The 22,816-nt window shown below is 47.7% G+C and overlaps 1 protein-coding gene across 1 annotated transcript in view; it reads left to right on the top strand.

Annotated features, from left to right (window-relative positions):
- Positions 1–22,816, top strand: part of LOC124777979 (caskin-2) — a 1,020,751-nt gene that overhangs the window by 470,806 nt on the left and 527,129 nt on the right. The window contains exon 2 of the mRNA XM_047253543.1: positions 20,027–20,113. Coding sequence (XP_047109499.1) covers positions 20,068–20,113 — 46 coding nt within the window. The 5' untranslated portion in view covers positions 20,027–20,067. The remainder of the gene's footprint in view (positions 1–20,026; positions 20,114–22,816) is intronic.

Raw genomic sequence — 22,816 nt, 5'->3', positions numbered from 1 at the left:
GGTTCCTGTGTCTACGTTCTTCCTGTGTTCAGCCTCCACCGTTTGAGACTGAAGCCCTTCTTGTGTTTTTCCGAGACCCTCTAACCTGAAAAACCGCCCAGTCCACGCCACACAGCCCCTGCTACCCGTGTAGCCGCCTCCTGTGTATAGTGGACACCTGACCTATTCAGCGGAACCCGAAACCCAACCACCCTTTGGCGCAAGTCGAGGAATCTGCAGCCTACACGGTCACAGAACAGTCTGAGCCTCTGACTCAGACCACTCGGCTCTGTACCAGAGGTCCGCAATCGCTCCTGTCGACTAAGCTGCAAATGGTCAGCTCTGCTTTCATCTCGCAAGCAAGACTGGCAGCCTTTACCACTTCTGTTAGCCGCTCGAAGCCAGAGAGAATCTCTTCTGATCCAAAGTGACACACACACACACATCATTGGTACCGACGTGATCTACCACCTGCAGTTGGCTGCACCCTGTGCTCTTCATGGCGTCCGGGAGGACCCGTTGCACATCTGGAATGACTCCACCCGGTATGCACACGGAGTGCACATTGGTTTTCTTACCCTTCTTGTCAGCCATGTCCCTAAGGGGCACCATAACGCGCCTAACGTTGGAGCTCCCAACTACCAATAATCCCACCCTCTGCGACTGCCCGGATCTTGGAGGCTGAGAGGTTTCCTCTGAAACAGGACAGGCGACAGCATCCGTCTCAGCGACAGTGTCAGCCACAGACAGCACCTGGAACCTGTTTGTCAGACAAACCGGGGAGGCCTTACGTGCGGCCGCCTGGGAAGTCTTTCGCCAGCTGCTACGCCCTGGGGCGACCTCCCACTCGACCACAGGTGAGGGGTCAGCCTCAGTGCGAGCAGTAACTGGGCTGGCCCCCGGTGAGGACCGCTCGCAGGACTCGGCAGTGCTGGACGTCCGTTGGATCCTCACGGCCGGCCCGCAACAGTGGTGCCCATCCACTGCAGCCTCAAGCTGTGTAACCGAAGCCATCACAGCCTGAAGCTGAGAGCGAAGTGCCACCAACTCGGCTCGCATCGACACACAACAATCGCAGTCCCTGTCCATTCTAAAGACCGTGGAAAACTAAACTATGCAGATAAACGGACTGTCGGCACGTACTGCGCAACTCTACTGTAGACCCTGACGAAAACGCAGGAACTGTGTCTAATAATATGCAGAGATTGAAAAACCTAACTTCCGAAGCACTCAGGTGAAACTAAATAATTCGACCGTGATTAAGAACTTGTAATATGTCACAAAATCGGTTTCCTTTCCGACGCAAACGAAAACGTGAGAACAGTGGCTATTAGATATAAAATTTACATACAGAAACTCAAGAAAGAAGACTATTAAAGAACACAGATGATATAATAAAATTGGCTCCTGGTTAGGAACTCGTAAATGCCACAAAAGCGGTTACTTCCCTGTTGCTGCGTCTGTCTCGATCAGCTGCTACTGCCTGAAAGGATAAGGATCAGTTATGTCGTTGCCCAGCTACCTGAAACTCAGGATTTATCATTGAATAGATCATTCAGCAACGAAACGTGTCTCTTACAAATGAAGCTGCGCGGTCCTAGCAAGACTCCAGCAAAAGGAGGCAGTGCCGGGCGCAAAGGAGCCTTGACAGAGCTCTGAGGGGCCACTCAGCTATGTCATCACAGGGGGCATTCACAGTCTGAGCAGAAGCTGCTTCAGTCTCGATTCACGACCTCGGAGAGCGTGATTAATGCGCTGAGAAGATACAAAGCACATCGACCAACCAGTGCTAACATCGCTACGAGGGTGGGTCGACAAACAGCTCGCAAACTGGCATAGAGCCAGGTGTACGAGCCTGAAATTTATTTTCCTTTTCAACATACTCCTATTGTAAATTTGAACACTTATCCCATCGTTCGACAAGGCGTTAAAATCTTGCAGCATAGAATTCGTGTGCCAGCGTTCCAACTAACGAATAAGCTCTGGAGATATAATAAGTTTATACTCATATGGATATGGACATGTCCGAAAGAACAGACACCATTGATGACCTACAGCCGTCTAAAACGAGATTAGAATTGTATTAATACCTTCAGCTCCGGGACTCGAACCCGGGATCTCCTGCTTACATGGCAGACGCTCTATCCATCTGAGCCACCGAGGGCACAGAGGATAGCGCGACTGCAGGGATTTATCTCTGGCACGCCTCCCGCGAGACCCATATTCTCACCTTCCACACACTGCATTCGTAGGGTCCCACACCAACACACTCATTACTCGTGGAAGACATTCTCACCAAGTCCCGTAAGAGGGCGGAGAATATGTGTGCGTCCGCACAGAAGAAGAAGGTCATGGCCGGTGTTGCCAGAACTATATACGTATATACGTATACGTGATGACTGGGTGTTGTGTGATGTCCTTAGGTTAGTTAGGTTTAAGTAGTTCTAAGTTCTAGGGGACTTATGACCTCAGAAGTTAAGTCCCACAGTGCTCAGAGCCATTTGAACCATTTATATACGTATATGGATATTGTGTCTGTTCTTTCGGACATGTCTTACAATCTTGTGGCGTTGCTACTTTGTTACAGATTACTGCATCATCTGCGAAGAGCCTTAGAGAGCATCCGACGCTCTCTACTAGATCATATATATATATATTGTAAATAGTTACGGTCCTATCACACTTCCTTTGGGATACTCTGGAAATTACCTTTACGTCTGTCGATTTTGTTCCGTTAAGAGCTACCTGTTGAGTTCTGCCTGCAAGAAAGTTTTGAATCCACTCGCAATTCTGCTCCGATACTCGATAAGCTCTTATTTTTTTCACTAAACGGCAGTGCGGAACTGCGTCAAGTGCCTTCCTGAAATCAAGGAACACGGCGCCAACCTGAGCGCCATTGCCTGCCGTACTGTGGATCTTGTATGGGCACATAAAGGGAAAGCCCCGACACGCTACGATAAAAGTTATTGCCAATGACAATAAACACTAGCGCGGCCACTGTAAGCATCGGCAGAGAGATATTTTGCTACAAATGATGGAAAGTTTTTTTGTTTTTTACAATTATGAGAGAGACTCTGTCTTTAGTTCTCGTGGCAAGAAGACGTATTTCTTGTGATACAGTATGTTGTCTGAATAATAATTTTGTGAAAATATGAAGTCTGAGAGTTTGTTTTTGTGCAAAACCACGAAAGTTTTCTTTTCTTCCGCGCATTATCCCAATGTCATGTCACTGTAGCTGCCTGCATCAGAAGTCTGATTAAGAATCAGTATTGTACACACTGTCAAGAATGAGAACTAATTATGGCGGAAGGAGAACCATTTAACCAAATTGTGTAAATCTCAACACCAAAGCGAATACAGGAATCGCTGTAAGTTAAAAGTGAAAGACATTGAATTCGCTTAAAAACCTATAAGGAATCAACATGATAAAAGAGCGAAAAAATCAATTTGTTTACTTAATTATATTATATATTTTTATATAAATTTGCACAATCTCATGGAGGAACAGAGCGAGCTGAGTTTCGTAGAACGTCATAATTCTTGAGCATAAACCATGTTTCATAATTCTACAACAGATTGATGTCAACGGTACATTACTCGGAACATACTTGTCTACGACATATTGCGCGATCCCTTTGAATTCTTTCCAATTGTTTTCCGTATCTTCGTCCCCCATTTGATGCTGACTACTCAGATACTCTGAAATTTGTATCCTGTCGCTGTTGATAAGCAAAACATTCTGTGTCAGAGCCTTTGTCATAGATACTATCACAGCCTTATGATCACCTTCGTCTGCGTTAATTGATTCGATATGCTCAGCTGTGTCTGTTGCCAGGAGGCCTAAGACGTACCCTCGCGAGTTGGTTCTATAACTATCTGCTCAAGGTAATTTTCGGGCAAGGCATCCAGAAGAATGTCACTTGAATCCCTGTCTCTGGCACCAGGATACTCCCAATCTACACCTGGCAAGTTAAAGTCGTCCCTTATTGCAACAGCACGATCAGGAAAATTACTAACGATATTCTGCAAGTTCTGTCTGAAGCGCTCTACCACTATATCTCCTGACCCAGGCCGTCAGTAGAAGCACCCGATTACCAGTTTTGGCCGCTCTTTGATACTTAGCTTTACCCAGATTAATTCACCAGCGGAATCGGTTATAACCTCGCTGGATTCCATCGAAGTCTGTACTGCAGTAAACACTCCGCCACCATTAGCGCCTAACTTATCCGTGCGATAAATATTGCAGTAAGAACTTAATGAACTTGGGATTTCGTTGTCATTAACGTCTGGTTCCAACCAACTTTCTGTTCCTAATACTATATGTGGATTATAATCTTCAGTAAGCAGTAATAATGATGGGACATTTACTTGGATGTTCGTGCAGTTTACTAAAATCATATTAATATTTTCTATCTCTGATCTGCGACGCCGAACGTTCTCTGAGGACTTTGTGGCTAATTTATCAGGGAAATCGCCTTTAATCCGAAGGGAGGGTTTCTCTAATCTAAAGAATTTCCATGTGCACGCCACACGTACTCCGCTAGCCTGGTAGCCGCTTTCTGTGTGCAGTGCACAACCCACACGTTAAGGCAGCACTTACAGTTGTGTAACCCATAGCGGAGGTCGAGAAATTCTCAGAGCCGTCTGTCTCTGTCGTTTAGACCTTCCACTCTGCTCCAGACCAGAGGACCGCTTAGCCTGCACCCCGCTCACGACGCTAGTTGCCTCCACCAAATCAGTCAGCCGTGGAAAGGAGCCGAGGATGCGCTCAGAACCCAAGCGGCAGACGTCATTCGTGCCGACGTGTGCCACTACGTCGGTACGCACTGGCATTCTGTCTCTCGCCAGCTATTTCCCCGAGGGGCTCCGTCACCCGCGTGACACTGGAGACCCCAGTGGCAAGCATATTTATCTCCTACCCTCGTCCGGACTGGGCAGGGAAATCAGCGCAACAGGACAGGCATCCCGTGCCGGCTCAGACACGGGGTAGCACCTCGTACATCTACATCTACATCTACATTGATACTCCGCAAGCCACCCAACGGTGTGTGGCGGAGGGCACTTTACGTGCCACTGTCATTACCTCCCTTTCCTGTTCCAGTCGCGTATGGTTCGCGGGAAGAACGACTGTCTGAAAGCCTCCGTGCGCGCTCTAATCTCTCTAATTTTACATTCGTGATCTCCTCGGGAGGTATAAGTAGGGGGAAGCAATATATTCGATACCTCATCCCGAAATGCACCCTCTCGAAACCTGGACAGCAAGCTACACCGCAATGCAGAGCGCCTCTCTTGCAGTCTGCCACTTGAGTTTATTAAACATCTCCGTAACGCTATCACGGTTACCAAATAACCCTGTGACGAAACGCGCCGCTCTTCTTTGGATCTTCTCTATCTCCTCCGTCAACCCGACCTGGTACGGATCCCACACTGATGAGCAATACTCAAGTATAGGTCGAACGAGTGTTTTGTAAGCCACCTCCTTTGTTGATGGACTACATTTTCTAAGCACTCTCCCAATGAATCTCAACCTGGTACCCGCCTTACCAACAATTAATTTTATATGATCATTCCACTTCAAATCGTTCCGTACGCATACTCCCAGATATTTTACAGAAGTAACTGCTACCAGTGTTTGTTCCGCTATCATATAATCATACAATAAAGGATCCTTCTTTCTATGTATTCGCAATACATTACATTTGTCTATGTTAAGGGTCAGTTGCCACTCCCTGCACCAAGTGCCTATCCGCTGCAGATCTTCCTGTATTTCGCTACAATTTTCTAATGCAGCAACTTCTCTGTATACTACAGCATCATCCGCGAAAAGCCGCATGGAACTTCCGACACTATCTACTAAGTCATTTATATATATTGTGAAAAGCAATGGTCCCATAACACTCCCCTGTGGCACGCCAGAGGTTACTTTAACGTCTGTAGACGTCTCTCCATTGATAACAACATGCTGTGTTCTGTTTGCTAAAAACTCTTCAATCCAGCCACACAGCTGGTCTGATATTCCGTAGGCTCTTACTTTGTTTATCAGGCGACAGTGCGGAACTGCATCGAACGCCTTCCGGAAGTCAAGAAAAATAGCATCTACCTGGGAGCCTGTATCTAATATTTTCTGGGTCTCATGAACAAATAAGGCGAGTTGGGTCTCACACGATCGCTGTTTCCGGAATCCATGTTGATTCCTACATAGTAGATTCTGGGTTTCCAGAAATGACATGATACGCGAGCAAAAAACATGTTCTAAAATTCTACAAGAGATCGACGTAAGAGATATAGGTCTATAGTTTTGCGCATCTGCTCGACGACCCTTCTTGAAGACTGGGACTATCTGTGCTCTTTTCCAATCATTTGGAACCCTCCGTTCCTCTAAGGCGTAGGGAGCCAGCCGCGGAACCTGCTCCGCCCGGTGACACGCCACCCCGCCACTGTCTGCCACCCACTCTCGAGTGAGGACGTCCTGTCAGATGCAGCGACAGCCGGATCACCAGAGGCGTCGCAGGTCTCCTGCCCAGTGCCCCGATGTTGCCGCAAATTGGAGCATAGGCCAGAAGCATGTAGACGGTAGCCGACGCTGCTTCCAGCAACCAATTCTCCTTGTGTCCGCTTACGACAAGCGCAGTCCCTTGCCGTACAACAGTGTGCAAAATAGATATAAGATCACAAGTTAGTATGTACGCAAAATATTAGGACGAGAATAAAGAAACACTGCGCCCTAATCTCTTAAACAGAAATAAATTTCTGTACTGCAGTTAGCTGTACTGAATGCTTTCCCGAAAGTGACTGCATGCAGATTAGAATGTACTGGTCTAAACTATATGTCTACGAGCACGGCATGACGTGGCGGTGTGACGGCCGCCTTACACGAGGATAAGCAAAAACATAGTTTAGTTTTGGTCGCCTGTGCCGGGGGCCGCAGCTGCCCGCAGCCGGCCACGCACGCCTCTGTCGGCAGCCAGCCCACCCTTCCGGTGAGCAGGGTTGTTGCTGCGCAGACGGCGCCACCTAACAGCCGCCGTCCTTCGCCGAAAGGCGTCCGTACGGGCTCATGCTGACCGAAACACGTTCGCCATTTCCTACTGTGTTGCGTGTTCTCGCTGCTGCCGGCTATTTTGTGCAGGGAGTGCATTTAGGGTTTTCTTCCAGATCACTGTGTGTCGTTAACATTATGAAACACGACGATGTATTGAGGTTTCCTCTGGCACTGAAACGGCGGTGGCGACTGAGCTCGGCCCACCAGCCGCCCTCGTAGCTTCACTTCCTACAGTGGCCGCGAGGTAGGAGGTCCCGTGTTCGAGTCTCTGTCCGGTTCTCGATTTTAAGGTGCGGTGACACACGTGCGGGCGTAACCGAGGCTTGCCCGCGCTTCTGTCGTTCCTCGTAGTGACTCGGAACTCGCCGTCTCTGTTTCTATTTGTGAAAGTCTTCGAAACCTACGTCGAATTCGTGTGAAATCAGCAGCGGCTGTATCTGCTGTACGAGACCGGCTAAAAAACTTCCTCAAATCTCCACAAGGGAGTGTCGAATGGCAAGAAGAATACGTCGACTCGCTGACACAGAGATGACACGAAGCAAAAAGTTTTATTTGTTTACAAAATAAAAAGAAATAAATCGCTTTCGGGTATTAAGAAGTGGCTCGCAAATTTGTTGCAGTTTTCTTCCAGACGCTGTCTTTGTGCTCGGCATTCCGGTATTTTTCGTTTATCTGGTCGTAAAGCACAGCAGACTTACGAACTTGTACTAGTCTGTCCATATCCATTTCGTTAACAGAAAAGAGTCTCGCACGGTTGCACAGTCTACAGAACAGTTCGACCGCCGCCTCGCCCCTCACGGAGTGGCCGCGCGGTTTGAGGCGCCGTGTCACGGACTGCGCGGCCCCTCCAGCCTGAGGTTCGAGTCGCCCCTCGGGCACGGTGCTTGTGTGTTGTCCTTAGCACAAGTTAGTTTAAGTAGTGTGTGAGTCGTCTAGACAACGATGAGCTCAGCCGTTTGGTCCCACAGGAATTCACACACATTTGAACATTGAACATTAAACACGACAAATGGCGGCCGGCACGCTCTCTGCTCGCTGACGTTCGTCGCGCCCGGCCCGTTACATTTGTTCCTTCCAGTGGCAGATTTCGTCCTCCCACTGAAGACCGGTGTTGGGCCGTGTCTCGGTAGGGACACGGTCCGATCGTGTGTGACCGGACCCTTAATCTGACAGCAAGTGTACAGTCAGCTGCAGGGTGAGAAATCAGTCCGGATGACGACAAATTGTCACGAACACCATTTTAGCGCACAGTTTGACTATGTCTGTTGTGTTCTCCTGTCGTACACGCAAGTGGCCAGAGGCAACTGTCTCTTGAAGTAACACACACAGTCACATAAGACTTTAATTAAAGCTGAAATACACGTACCTTTGTAGCTCTCCTCTGCTGACTGAAGTAAACAGCTACGTTTCTCGATTGTCGAGTATACAAAGAAGCAGCCGAAGAGACTGGCACGTGTGATACGGCAAGTGTGTTGATATCGGCCTCTTGGTGTTCTGAGAGTAGTTGCTGCAATACTCGTCCCCTAGGTAGAGCTCGACACTCGGTATGCAGAACCCCGGTACGAGCTCGCCAGAGCGGTCACTCAGTGGCCGTGTCCCCTGGAAGCAGAACCAGAGGTGCCGCGTCCGTCGCCGGCCGCCGTATTTCGTGGTCGTGGCCGTGGCTCCAGTCCGACGCTCTGCCCACCACGACACAGTTTTCTTCTGCAGTACGGTGACAGTCCATGTTGTCAGTGCCACAGCCACCATCCTTCTCGAACACCCGCCAAGTGCACGTCTGTGTACATCCAATGAGTGTTCTCGTTGTGTAACGCTTGTGGCCAGTATCGCTGTTGGTCACGTTTCCCTCGCCGCTATACAGTGTCGTTTATTCAAACTCCTGTCTCTCTCTCTCTCTCTCTCTCTCTCTCTCTCTCTCTCTCTAAAAAGGACTTGCAATACGGCGCCTGAACTTCCCCGCATGGGGCCTCCTGACCAACAATGCCATACGATCATTTCATTTCATTTCTCTGTCTCTGCCACCAGGAGACACGACGGAAATACAGTGAAAGTCTGCTGAGAGTGTTGATAGTAGACTCATCTGGGACGGGGGGATAGTGTCCACAAGTTACATCGGGTATACAAGTTTCAAATCGAGTCACTGATCTACGAGCTGCCAAATTACCATTGGATTACGATCTAGCGGTGTAGCCGGCCTGTCGACGGGGCGGGTGTTCCTCAGACAAGATGGAGACGGCTGTGGACGCTGCTGTCGCTGACGAGGCGCGACACTCGAGCCTGCGCCCTGTCAGTCGAGCAGTCCGCCTCCTCACGTGAACGGACCGTGCAGCTCCGTTCGCGGTGCGGCTGCGGCCACGCCCAAATGCGGAACGCCCTTTCCGCCCCCGTGTCGCGTCGACTCGTCTACCTGCCGCGACTTCCTACGACTTCCTACGACTGCGTGGCACGTGCACACCACTCGGGTCAGCGTGCAGGGTCGCACGCCCACGTACTACCCGCTCTACGTGCGTTCCGTAGCGACTCGAGTCTTCTTCCGACAGTGTCAGTTTTTTTGCGTTCTTATATCTCGATCGACGGAGGCCTTTGTCGAGCGGTGCTCGTCCTGCGTGAGAGCACACCACCACACAGTGGTCAGTGTTGTCGTTTCTGTTAGAACTGTTTTCGTACCAGTTTTGCGCGACACTGCTCGTCACAGGTTTTACGTTCGCCCGCGACGCGCCGCCGGGCGGCCAGGGTGTGGCCCGGCCGCGTGCGCCACAGAGGCGTAGCAGCCCCAAAGCCGGACAGCAGTGGCAGGCAGCGGACACAGCCGGAGCGCCGCCGTCACTCTGCCCTGCGCGGCGGTTCCCGAGGCCGCAGCTGGGTCGTCTACTCGGTTAACCGCCACCTGCAAAGGTCCGAGGAAGGGGCCAGAGCCCGTGCCTGCCCGCTGCTACCTGCTAGTTACCGGTTGTCGGTTAGTGCTTACCGGTCGTTCGTTACTGGGTGCCGGTTACTGGTTATCGGTTCCCGCACACTGTGAAAAGTTGTTTGAATCCGAATGCGTGCACCGCAAAACTTGCTCGTCGTCCGAGTCGCGGCCCCTGGGCGCCAGTCAGCAGGTGAGGGCGGCCACTTGTGGTCGGGCGGGCCACTGTGCCACTGCGCCACTGCGCCCCCTCCACCAAGGGGACCCCGGCCGCTCCTCATCCCACTCGCCCTCCATCCGCTGGTGGCGCAGCTGGCAACAGCGGGCAGCGACTCCCGTTTCGCGCATTGCTCTTACCTTCCAGCTACAGGTCCCTATGGGGGCGACTAGTTCCAACTGTTTTTCATGTATTTCTGCAATTGTTCGTCATCCAAGAACAACTTCTCTCTCTCTCTCTCTCTCTCTCTCTCTCTCTCTCTCTCTCACGCGCGCGCGCGCTAGTGTGTGTGTGTGTGTGTGTGTGTGTGTGTGTAGATTTAAATGCAGCGAAATATGCAAACGTGGTATATTTACACTACCCCAGATAACTAGAAATGAAATGATCGTATGGCATTGTTGGCCGGGAGGCCCCATGCGGGGAAGTTCGGCCGCCGTATTGCAAGTCCTTTTTAGTTGACGCCACTTCGGCGACTTGCGAGTCAATGATGATGAAATGATGATGAAGAACACACAACACCCAGTCATCACGAGGCAGAGAAAATCCCTGACCCCGCCGCGAATCGAACCCGGGATCCCGTGCGCGGGAAGCGAGAACGCTACCGCAAGACCACGAGCTGCGGACAGATAACTAGAATCAGGACGTAACACACGTATTTGTGAGGCACGATCTGTAACCATCACGTGGGCTCAGGTGTTGACAAAATAAATGACTGGCTTCGACTCGTCGGTAGGATACTCGGGCACTTGGAAGCCGTATCCTGTTGCACCGACAGGGGACGCGGGGCGTCTCCACAGGACTGCGATGCGAATGCCGGTCGGCCATCGAGAGAATGTAACACAGATGTCGGAAAGTCCAACTGACGGGGACTGTAGGAGAAAGAGTCCGTTTGACCTCCTGAAAAACTGCTTACGAAACTTCGAGAGCTGTCTTTCGTGGCAAAAGCTGGAAATATTTTCGAGCGCCCTACATGTCAGCCAGTCAGAGACGGTGCAGGTGAAATCGGAGTAGTAACAGCTCGCAGTGAGGAGTGCGTTCGATCACTGTTGGCGCGCAGTGCGTGCTACGGTAGGGAGGCCCTCTGCCGGCAACATCTCAGTAAAGCTGCAGGTGTAGCTGTAAGGTTTACACGTATACTTTCATCTGCGAAGAGAGCGAAGGAAAAATAAAGTGTCGGCAGTCGAAACGAGTCGTCGTCAAACAATCCTTTGGTCCACGTGGTCAAACGAGGGACGCAGCTGGTCGAGGGACTGCAGCTGGTCGAGGGGTGCCCGGCACGCTCCATTCCCTGAGCTGGACGGCAGCCGCCCGCCACGGTCCCGCTGCTGGGGTCGACGAGAGCCGGCCCGGCCGCCGCTGCCGGCGAAGCCCCGTCTGCTTGCTTCACTCGCCCTCAATGAAAACACCGCCGAATCTCGTGGCAGAATCGTTTCCCGTAACAGACGACCGAAATGGAAGCGCGTTAATGCTGTTAACACATCCAGCTATTCTTCCTCTGTTGCTACTGCAGTTATGTGTATACCTTGTATAGGCTGCTTCCGCGACTGCGAAATTAAACTACGAAGAAGTGAACAGAACGTGAGCAATAAAATAAACACAGCGTAGGTCTCGTTTGTGTAGAAACGTACTTTATTTAAATACTTAAAAAGAGTTTTTACCGATTTACAACTTTGCAATAATCTCTACCGCACAAGACGCTATACATACCAGAAACCTAGAAGACGCCAGGTCCCTCTAACATCTTTCCAACAGCTAGTAAACAGTAGGTGCGTAAAACGCAGATGCAGGTTTCTTGGGGGAAAGTACGCAATGGTCATGGACCCGACTTCCTGTCTGAAAAAGGTTTAAATTTACTAATCTGCCAAATGCGTGTGCAGTAAAAATGATGAATTCTTATAATTATCAGATAGGTCAGTATCCTCGCTTTCCTGGTAGTAGTGCTGCTGAGCGGAAAACGAAAACTTACCGCCATCTGATGACGGAACAAAGCCACCAAACACAGTCGTAGGTGAACAGCTGAAGTGAAGTGACAAGTTACGTCGTGTTTATTTACAGTGTTTATCGTTCTTTCAACCTGCCGGCACATCGTTTACCCTACGATTGGCATTTGACTTAGAACCGACCACTCCCCTGACGTCATTTACAATGACTTTCTGTTCTGCAAGAACTCCATTTACTGCTATTTACACCGTAACTCCCTGAATCAGTGACGTTGTGGTAAAAATGACGACACTGGAGACTGCGCAAAACTTGTCTCGCGGCTGCTCCAGCGAGTACTGTACCTTCCCGTAAAGCTAAACGCGACGACGTAACTACTGTTTGTCCGCAAAGGTAAACGCCACACCGTCGGAAATGTGTGGAAACGTTCTACCGTAATACGGCGAGCCGCGTGTCTGCCCTCTCTTCCACAACGAAACATTTCCCAAATGGAAAACACTCGGTCTGTCAGTGTGCGTTTCTTTTTTGTTCAGTCATCAGTCTTCTGACTCGTTTGACGCGGTCCGGCACGAATTCGTATCCCCTCAATTATTTGTTGCGTATATAACAACCTCTCTGTCTTCCTCTACAGTTTTTACCCTCTACAGCTCTCTCTAGTACATATACGTCATTCCCTGACGCCTTAAAACATGTTCTACCATCCTATCCGTTCTCCTTGTCATTGTTTTCCACATATTCCTTTCCTCTCCGATTCGGCGCACAACCTCCTCATTCCTTAACTTAGCAGTCTACCTAATTTTCAACATTCGTCTGTACCACCACATCTCAAATGCTTCGATCCTCTTCTGTTCCGGTTTTCCCACAGTCCATGTTTCGCTACCATACAATGGTGTGCTCCAAACGTACATTCTCAGAAATTTCTTCCCCGAATAAAGACCTATGTGTAATACTAATAGCCGTCTCTTGGTCAGGAATGACCTTTTTGGCAGTGCTAGTCTACCTTTGATGTCATCTTTGCTCCGTCCGTCTCTGGTTACTTTGCTGCCTAGCTAGCAGAATTCCTAAACATCATCTACTTCGTGACCGTCAATCCTGATGTCAAGTTTCTCTCTGTTCTCATTTCTGCTACTTCTTAGTACCTTGGACTTCTTCGACTAACTCAATCCATATTCTGTACTCATTACACTGTTTATTCCAAGCAGCAGATCGTGTAATTCTTCACTTCCACTCGGGATAGCAATGTCATTGATATCCTTTCACTATGAATCTTAATTCCAGTCCTGATCATTTCTTTTATTTCCATCATCGCTTCTTCAGCCTACAGATTGAACAGTCTGGGCGAAAGACTACATCCCTGACTTACACCCTTTTTAATCCCAGCACTTCGTTCTTGGTCGTCCATTCTTACCATTGTCTTTCGGCTCTTGCACATATTGTGTATTACCCTTCTCTCCCTGTAGCTTACCCCTGATATTCTCAGAATGTCGAACATCGTTCGCTATTTTACATTGTTGGACGCTTTCTCCAGGTCGACAAATCCTATGATCGGGTCTTGATTTTTCTTTAATCTTGCTTCCATTATCAGCCGCAACGTCAGAATTACCTCTCTGGTGCCTTTACCATTCACAAAGCCAAACTTATCGGCATCTAACACTTCCTCAATTTTCTTTTTCATTCTCCTGTATAGTATTATTGTCATCATCTTGGCTGCATGACTTGTTAAGCTGATTGTACGATAATTCTCGCATGTGTCGCGATAATTATCGCACGCGTCGGCTCTCGCAATCTTTAGAATTGTGTAGATGATGTTTTTCCGAGAGTCTGATGGTATATCGCCAGTCGCATACATTCTAAACACCAACGCGAATAGTCGTTTTTTAGCACCTCCCACAATGATTTCAGAAATTCTGATGGAATGTTATCTATCCATCCACCTCATTTGCTCTTAATTCTTCCAAAACTCCTTTAAACTCTAATTTTAATACTCGATCTCTTTTCTGTCCACTTCTGTTTCTTCTTGTATCACGCCGTCAGACAAGTGTTCCCCCTCATAGAGGCCTTCAGCGTACTCTCCCCACCTGTCCGCTCTCCCACTTGCGTTCAGCAGTGGAACACCCACTGAACTTTAATGTCGCCACTCCTGCTTTTGATTTCAACGAAGGCTGTTTTGACTGAGTCAGTCCTTCCGACAATTATTTGTTTTTAGATTTCTCCACATTCTTGATGCACCCATTTCGCATCAGATCCCCCGTTCTTCCTATTTATTTCATTCCTAAGTGACTTATAATTCTGTGTTCCTGAATTTTCCTGAACATCTTTGTACTTCCTTCTTTAATCGATCATCTGAAGTACACTACTGGCCATTAAAATTGCTACACCAAGAAGAAATGCAGATGACAAACGGGTATTCATTGCACAAATGTATTATTCTAGAACTGACATGTGACTACATTTTCACGCAATTTGGGTGCATAGATCCTGAGAAATCAGTGCCCAGAACAACCACCTCTGGCCGTAATAGCGGCCTTGATACGCCTGGGCATTAAATCAAACAGAGCTTGGATGGCGTGTACAGGTACAGCTGCCCTTGCAGCTTCAACACTTAAGTCCCATAGTGCTCAGAGCCATTTGAACCTACCACGTTGAAAACTTCTGACATTCAGTGCCTCGACTCGTCGTACGTTGGTTATCCTACCCTTTTCTGATGATCGCCTGCCCCTTGGCGTGTAAATCCAGTCCCGGAGATCCGAATCGGGAACTAGTCCGTAATATTTTGCCAATGGAGAGATCATCGTAACACTTTTTTAGTTACAGGCCACATGTGTCTTCAGTGCAGTGATTTCCGTTGCCTTCTGCACCCTCACGCCATTGGTGATTGCTAATTCTTCCGCCTTTAGTGGTAGGGTAGGAGAGTGCCGTGAACCTCTGTCCGCTCCTCCGCCCTCTTTGACAAGGCCGTTGGCTATATGAGGGTGACTTCTTATGCTGGAAGTCTTCGACCGACATTCCTGGTGAATTTTATTCAAAATGTGGCAAGGTTCGAATCCGGGATTAAGGACATTTTGATCACTAATCAAGGACGTTACCCCGAGATCACGGTAGAGTGCGTATATTAAATGTGACACGCGAAAGAAAGGGCTTCCGTTCTTGTTCTTCTTCTTCATCGGTTGATGGATGATACTAGAAACATCCGAGTAATACCTGCTCGCTACCTGTATAACTAGTGACGTGTGGGGACTGTGTCTGTCCGGGGTGCTGTTACTGGCCGGCGTGTCGGGTTTCAAGCGTTGCACCCCAGACGACTACTACACGATGTTTTTGGATGCAAAGGTGCCGACTCAGCCGTGGGAACCGAAATGAAGTAGCACCACCATGACGCGCGGTACACGCCACAGGAAGACAGCACGGCGTTTATTAATACCCGTTTTCTTACTCAGCTCGGGACTCATGTGGACTACGTAGTTAACTACTTCTGATCCAATTTCCGGTTTTTCTAATAATTTTGATTTGTGATTACTATGATCCAGTTTCCTGTTTGGTTTCCTCTGGACGCGAGATGGTAAACCATTTTTTTGAACTGGGTCTCTGTTCTCCACTCTTAGTCTCTTTCAGATGACATCTGATTTCTTGGAGCGAATGTTCTAACCAGATGGGCATAAGACATCATTCTAAGTTTTCTGATCGTTACATCTAGTTGTCCAGTTTCGTTGTGCCGTAACTCTGCTTATTGTACGTAGATATCTGTAGTCAACTGAGAGGCCATTTACAGTTTCCTTGTCCTGCATTGAACTCCCCGTCGAGGCCGCACTTCTGTATTACATCACCAAGCTATTTAAGTTTATTGACTTGCAGTTTGTCATAATCTGTGTTCATGAAGTTCGTCATATGTTCTATTTTAGCGTAAGATTTTTAGAGACCCAATTTTGTTTTACAGTTGTTTTCAAAATGATTTTTCGTGTTGTCATTGCTATGTGTCCGGCCAGTATTGCAACATCGTCTTCAAAGACCAAACACTGAGTTCTGAGAGGTTTGTTTTTGTGGCCCAGTTGCACCTGGTCGTTTTCTCCAGACTCTGGAGTTCTTCCATTCTGAGATCACTTTATGAAGAACACAGTGGAACAAAAGGGGGATAGACCATCTCTTGCTCTAGAACCTTTACACAGCTCGAAAGCTTCAGACATGTCTCGAAATAATTTGGCTTTAGATTGTGTGTCGATCGATCTACGTTTCTTGTTTGATCATCGACACCAAAACATGAATCAGAGAAACACTGTGATATCGGGCAGGGCACTGACGCCGCTGTTCTGTCTCGGATTATCAGCTTAACACTCAAGATCTGCTCGTCTTCCCTTCCAAAGTCCGTCTTGATGCTCCCCGACCTTGTCGTCTACCTGCTTCTCTGCACCATCTCGCATCTAAATAGTAACAATGATATCTCTCCGTTTGAAGATTCCGTACCTCAGTCGGTGAGAATGGAACATTTGTAGCGTCACCTCGCTGTCCGTCTGTCTCTTTGTCTCTCCGACTGTTAAGACCTTTTTTCTCAGTAACGGTTAGAAATATGGGGTGAAATTTATGTCACATAGTGGGATCCACGGTCGCTTGGCGTTGTAAGAAAAATGGCTCTCAGCACTTTGGAGCTTAACTTCTGAGGTCATCAGTCCCCTAGAATTTAGAACTACTTAAACCTAACTAACCTAAGGACATCACATACATCCATGCCCGAGGCAGCATTCGAACCTGTGACCGTAGCGGTCGAGCGGTTCCAGACTGTAGCGCCTAAAACCGCTCGGCCACCCCGGCCGGCCGCTGTAAGAAATGTAAGCTCCAAAGTCAATGCGATAAAAAGATACGGCCAGTTTTTGATGCTCGCAGAGTCAGTCCTGAAAACCTATACGGTACTTCGCTTGACGTAGAATTTTGAAATTTGACAAGAAGCAAGGTTTCACAGTGTAAGTAAAGGAACGAAATCCGAAAATTGTTCATTTCTAATTATATCACGTAAAAAGAATTTTTTGCGATTACAAACTCACATTGCATTCGCAATCTTTCAAAAATCTCAAAAGCTGCTGTATGAAGTTTGATCTGGATTTCAGTCAGAGGCAGAGTGATAGACGAGGTAGCCTTGTTTACAAATTGCTCCTAATTGGTCGATCACCGGTGAAGTGAAGTCTTGTGCCGCGGTGGAAACGGTCCCTCTGCCGAATGGCGACGACGGGGGTGCGCCGCGCCGCACAGACACCCCCCTCCCCTCCCCCTTTCCCCTTCCCATAGGCGGTCTGCCTGCGCTCGCGACTCCCAACACCGTCTGCAGTATCTCAGAGCCAAGTGATACTCCTAACTGATGCACGACTGCACTCGAGTTGCTTGCAATGAGCGTCCAGCATCTCATGAAATATCCACTCGAGTGATACACAGAACGATTCCACATTTGCGTAACAACAGTAGCCCCGGTTACTTCTCTGGAGACATCCGCCAAATCTTATCAGCAATCGTAAAAGGGACGAGAGCGGACGCAGTTAATGGGCCTGCAGTTGCCAGTTAGCAAACCGTGTTAACACAACTCCAATATTAATAAAATAAATGAAAACTTAGAGTAGCATATTCGAAATGGCATAACAAATTTACACGTAAAAGTCAAAATTCCCCGTAAGTTTGGAATTCTCGTCAGCGTCGATATCGATAACAGGGAAAAATCGTCGGGATTCTCGGTTCTCGAGAAGGTCTAACTGTCCGTCTACGTAGTTCAGTCTGTACGAAACATCCGGAGGGCGAGTCCTTCTCGCACGTGTGCAACTTTTTATGTAAATAATGAATTAACGAGCACTTCCAGTCCTCTGGAATTTCTTGTCTTAGCCACATATTGTGCATTATTCGTTTTGACGCCTGCAGTAGATTCCCACCAGCCGGTTACCACAACTATACGAGAATTCCATCTTCACTTGCTGCTTTGTTGTTTTTCATCCCTCGAATCATTTCTGTTAGCTTCTTCTTTTCTGGTGGCTTAGATTGTGGAAACTTTCCAAACTGAGGGGGCTTCAATAATTTCTTGAAATATTTTAACAATTCATAGTTTTCTTTGTCGAATAATGCTTTCAATTTTCTCTTTAAAACTAAGATACGCCTCGAGTAGTTTTTCTAATGCTTTCAATTTTCTGTTTGAAAACTAAGATACGCCTTGAGTAGTTTTTTAAACACTTTCTAGAAATCTCCGAAATGAAGGATCAAATAAACGACGTTTAGTTACTGTATTACGGAACAGATTAGAGGGAAGTGCTGCCACGTTAACCCCGCGCACCGCACGTGGAAGACGACCGGCGCCGGTCGCCGTGCTCCTCTTTGGAGGCCTGCCGTTCGCTGCTGTACTCGTACCTCGTACTGGTACAAGTGGTGAGAGACAGTTGCTTATACTGTGTACACAGACAGCAGCTGGCAACGTCCGCCGTAATGGCAGTTTACGTTCTGCAGCAGCAATTTCAGGGAATACTCAGTGCATCGGGACATTTAAACTTATGTATACAGACTCTCCACTTAACGTCAAATGTTTCTGTTCATTAAACGGACGTTTTATGTCCTTTATTACTTGGAGAGTGTAACATATTAAAGTTTTAGCACTACATTCCTTTTTTTTTTTTTTTCAAAAATGTGTTCCAACCGCATTAAGTGTGCCTACCTCTTGCTCTGACAAACCAATACCTGTAAACTCCACTCTTTATATAGAATGCTCGAGTTAATTTCTTTCGACCTCTTATCATTTTTTTGCTGACAGAGTTGTAAACGCTATGAGGATGAGACAAAAACGAAAATTGTCTACTCTTATTGCTCCGTACTTCTGCTGCACTTTCGTTGAAAATGTTTTTTACTGTGAACCACACACGAGCACGGCCTGTAGTAATGTAGTACGTATTGGCGGTTGTTAAGTGTTTGTTTGCCGTACTGCACTTTCCAGACGCCGTTTCTTAGAACTGCAGTATTCATACAGGATGAACCAAGAGGAATGGTCAGTGTTTAGGAGGCAAAAAAGTCCAGCAAACATGGGCTCTGAAATTTATACCGCCAAAACTGTGAGCACTCGTTCATCTACTACACTCTGAAACAAATCACTTCTCCTGCAATATGTTTGTTTTCCATATTTTGTGAGGAGACAGTATGGACTAAGTAAAGCTGAATTTGTCAATAAACTTCCGCTATAAAACGCGTACCTTACGAGTTATAAGCACTTGTTCAGTAGAAGTGAATATGAATTAGTGCTTATGCTTCAGAGCCCATTACTTCTGGACTTTTCTATCCAAGTATAGAAAGCAAAAAGCTTGCGATATGAGAGATATGTTTCACAGAACCGAAGATGAACAAGTGCTCCAACTCATGTCCATGTCTACTGGACTTGTCTTGTCCTACCCCTGAATACTGACCGTTCCCCCCTTCTACACCCACACGGAGTAGGCGCACTCTTTTCTTCATTATGCTACACATTTTTTCCCTGTAACTTATCGAAGGCTTTTTCGAGATAAGGAGAATGTCAAGTACGTCTGTCGATTAAGATCTGCATGTTCTTGAATGATGTTTCACCATAAATACTGCATCTGTTGTCGATCTTCCTTTCGGAAACCGATTTCCTTTTTTACTTACCCCTCTGATATTACTTTAGTCTGGTGTTCAGGATGCTATCGTAAGTCACGCATGCTGCGGCTAATTCCGGCATAATTTTGGCAGCATAATATACGTTTGTAACTAACACAAGCAGTGTGGCGGCGGAAACTGAATTCTTGATGATGGGCCAAAGGTGTTTAGTTGCCAAATAATACAGGCAGGCTGCTTTAAAGGCGAATAAAGACATATCATTCGTACATTTGTTTCTTCTACGATAACATTCACACATCTTTCTTTAGACATCTTGTAATAAAGATGCTGTGCACCTAACGCGTGGTTTTCGTTGTTCCAGGTAAGGAATAATTCCATCGAGCTGTGAAGGCGCCATCCGGGATGTTTGCCAACTTGTGCGGAAATAAGAAAGCAGCCGAGCACAAAGGTACCGTAGTCTTTTTTTCTTTACAGTTGCAGTTGGACTTATTTTGAAGACTCTTTGTACATAAATGTTCCGAAATGTTAGGGGCCCAGAGTCATGGAATAAGTCTGCACATATTATACGGTAATACATTTATCTAACGCTGATTCTGTGCCGTCGCTTTTCAGTGTTTCATCACTTACTACATAACACGACTCAAGCATAATGCTGTCATTCTTTGCGGAAGTACCGCCTCCGCATGGAAATCACGTCTGAGATGATGTAGCCGGTATTGTAGCTGGTATTTCTGTGGTCCCCAGAGATTCTCGGTTGTGGGTAGGTCTGCTGATGTGGTGGCCCTGAGGAGACTTTCCAGCGCTATCCAGGAACCTCAGCCCCACAGCTTCGCGGCTGTAGGCGCTCTCAGAGCGGAACTGTCAACTCCGCACGGAACTGTAATACATTCGTGGAGGCACCTCATCACAGTCTCGCTGAACTGCCCATCAGGGACGTCAAAAAGTGTCTCTCGCGTTTTCACACTAAATACTGCTGCAGAAACTTCCTTCCTCCGCCAAGATTCGAACCACAGAGTTGAGCGGGTATTGGCGACGTCTGGCTCCACCCTGTATTCTGTAATGTCTTATATCCTATATTCTAGAATGTTCTGATAGTGTATACCACACTAGAGTCACGCGATATCTCCTCATACGGTGTCGGACCTCTTTTTGCCCGGCCGAGCGGGATAGCGCAGAGGTTACCACACAGGACTCACATTCGGGACGACGACGGTGCACACCTGCGTCCAATCATCGTGATTTAGGTTTTCCGTGATTTCCCCAAGTCGCTTAAGGCAAATTACGGGACGGTTCCTTCGAAGGCGCACGACCGTTTTCCTTCACCATGCTTCCCTAACCCGAGCTCCGTCTCTAACGACCTCGTTGTCGACGGGACGTTAAACACTGACATTCCCCTCCTCCTCCTCCTCCTCGTAGTACAGCAACTCGGCACTCGGACCCTGCAGAAATATTGACCCCTGCCAACTCTGTAGCCGTCCGTAATTGCCAAAGCGTAGCCGATGCAGAATTTTGTGCACCAACTGACCTTTCGATCGTGTCCCGTGCCGGGCGATGTGGGCGGCCAAATCATTCGCTCGAAAGTGTCCAGAATGTTCTGACATGACACACTGCCATCGTTGTTTGGCTGCAAATAGTTTCCAAGTAGCCGAACTTAGCCAGCAAAGAACCCAGTCCATTCAGTGTACATACGGGGCATAACAATTGGGTTCGTGGCCTTCGTGGGGTGTTCGCCACACTCGAACGCAACCGCCAGCCCTTACCGACTGAAATCGGGAGTCATCGGACCAGGCCAGGATTTTCCAGTCGTCTGGGATCGAACCGATACGACGGTCACGAGCCCACGACAGGCGCTGCAGGCCATGTCGGCTGTTAGCAAAGGCTCTCGCGTCGGCCCTCTGCTGCCACAGCCCATTAACGCCAAATTTCGCCGCACTGTCCTAAAGATACGTCCGCAGTACGTCCCACATTGGTTTCTGCTGTTATTTCACGCAGTATTACTTGTGTGTGTTGGCACTGATTTTCGAAATGGAAAGTCTCGTGCGATAAGCTCCAGCTACCATTCCACGTTCAAAGTGTGTTAACTCCCGGCGTGCGACCACAGCCACGTCGGAGATCTCTCCACGTGAACCACCTGAGTACAGATGACAACTCCGCCTTCTAACAACTCGTGTACGCGATACTGTCGCAATGTGTATATGTGCGTATCGCTATCCCACGACTTTTCTCACTGTATAACGTCGCGTATCCTGTATTCTATACTGTCGTATTTAGCAGTGCACAGTTTCCGACCACCTTCGGATCTGTCACTATTAGCCTTACTGCATCCGATTGGGATGCTCGGCAATAAAAACTGCTTTCAAAATTTAACCTGAAACAATAAATTTGTGTTTCAGTACCAGAACCGATATTATTAACAATACTAACATGATACTTGTCATATAATGTGAGGAATGTTGTCAGTGAAAATATGGAGGTTTGCTTACCGTATCCGGTACTAATCCGTCACAAGTACTCCTCCTTTTGCGTGGATCAGTTTCGTAACTGCAGCGCCATAAGCTCACTAAACAAAACAGTGCCGCAGTGCAAATATACTCCACACCGTTGCAGATTTATTATAGAAAACAGTATCAGAATTCGAATTTACACAGGCGGAGATTACCAGTAGAAATGAATCACCTTGAGTTTTTTTTATTTTTTTTATTTTCGCTGTTATAATTTACTATGCATGTGGATCGCACAAGACATAACAATTTGTGCATTTTGATGCTAATGGATTAGTAGCAGAGGCCTGACGCTTGCTCCTTTTGCAAGTTCGCTAAACTTGGCACATAGGCACAGTCTTCTGACTGGTTTGATTCCTCTCCTCTGCCAACCTCTGCATCTCAGAGTAGCACTTGCAACCGACTTCCTCAGTTACCTGCTGGATGTATTCCAACCTCTATCTTCCTCTACAGTTTTTGCCCTCTACAGCTCCCTCCACTACCGTGGAAGTCATTCCCTCATGTCTTAACAGATGTCCTATCATCCTGTCCCCTCTGCTTATCAGTGTTTTCCACATATTCCTTTCCTCTCCAATTCTGTGTAGAATCACCTCATTCCTTACCTTATCAGTCCACCTAATTTTCAACATTCGTCTGTAGCACCACATCTC

The sequence above is a fragment of the Schistocerca piceifrons genome, chromosome 2 (assembly GCF_021461385.2).
Source record: "Schistocerca piceifrons isolate TAMUIC-IGC-003096 chromosome 2, iqSchPice1.1, whole genome shotgun sequence".
Lineage (NCBI taxonomy): Eukaryota > Metazoa > Arthropoda > Insecta > Orthoptera > Acrididae > Schistocerca > Schistocerca piceifrons.
This window is presented reverse-complemented; position numbering and strand designations above follow the sequence as displayed.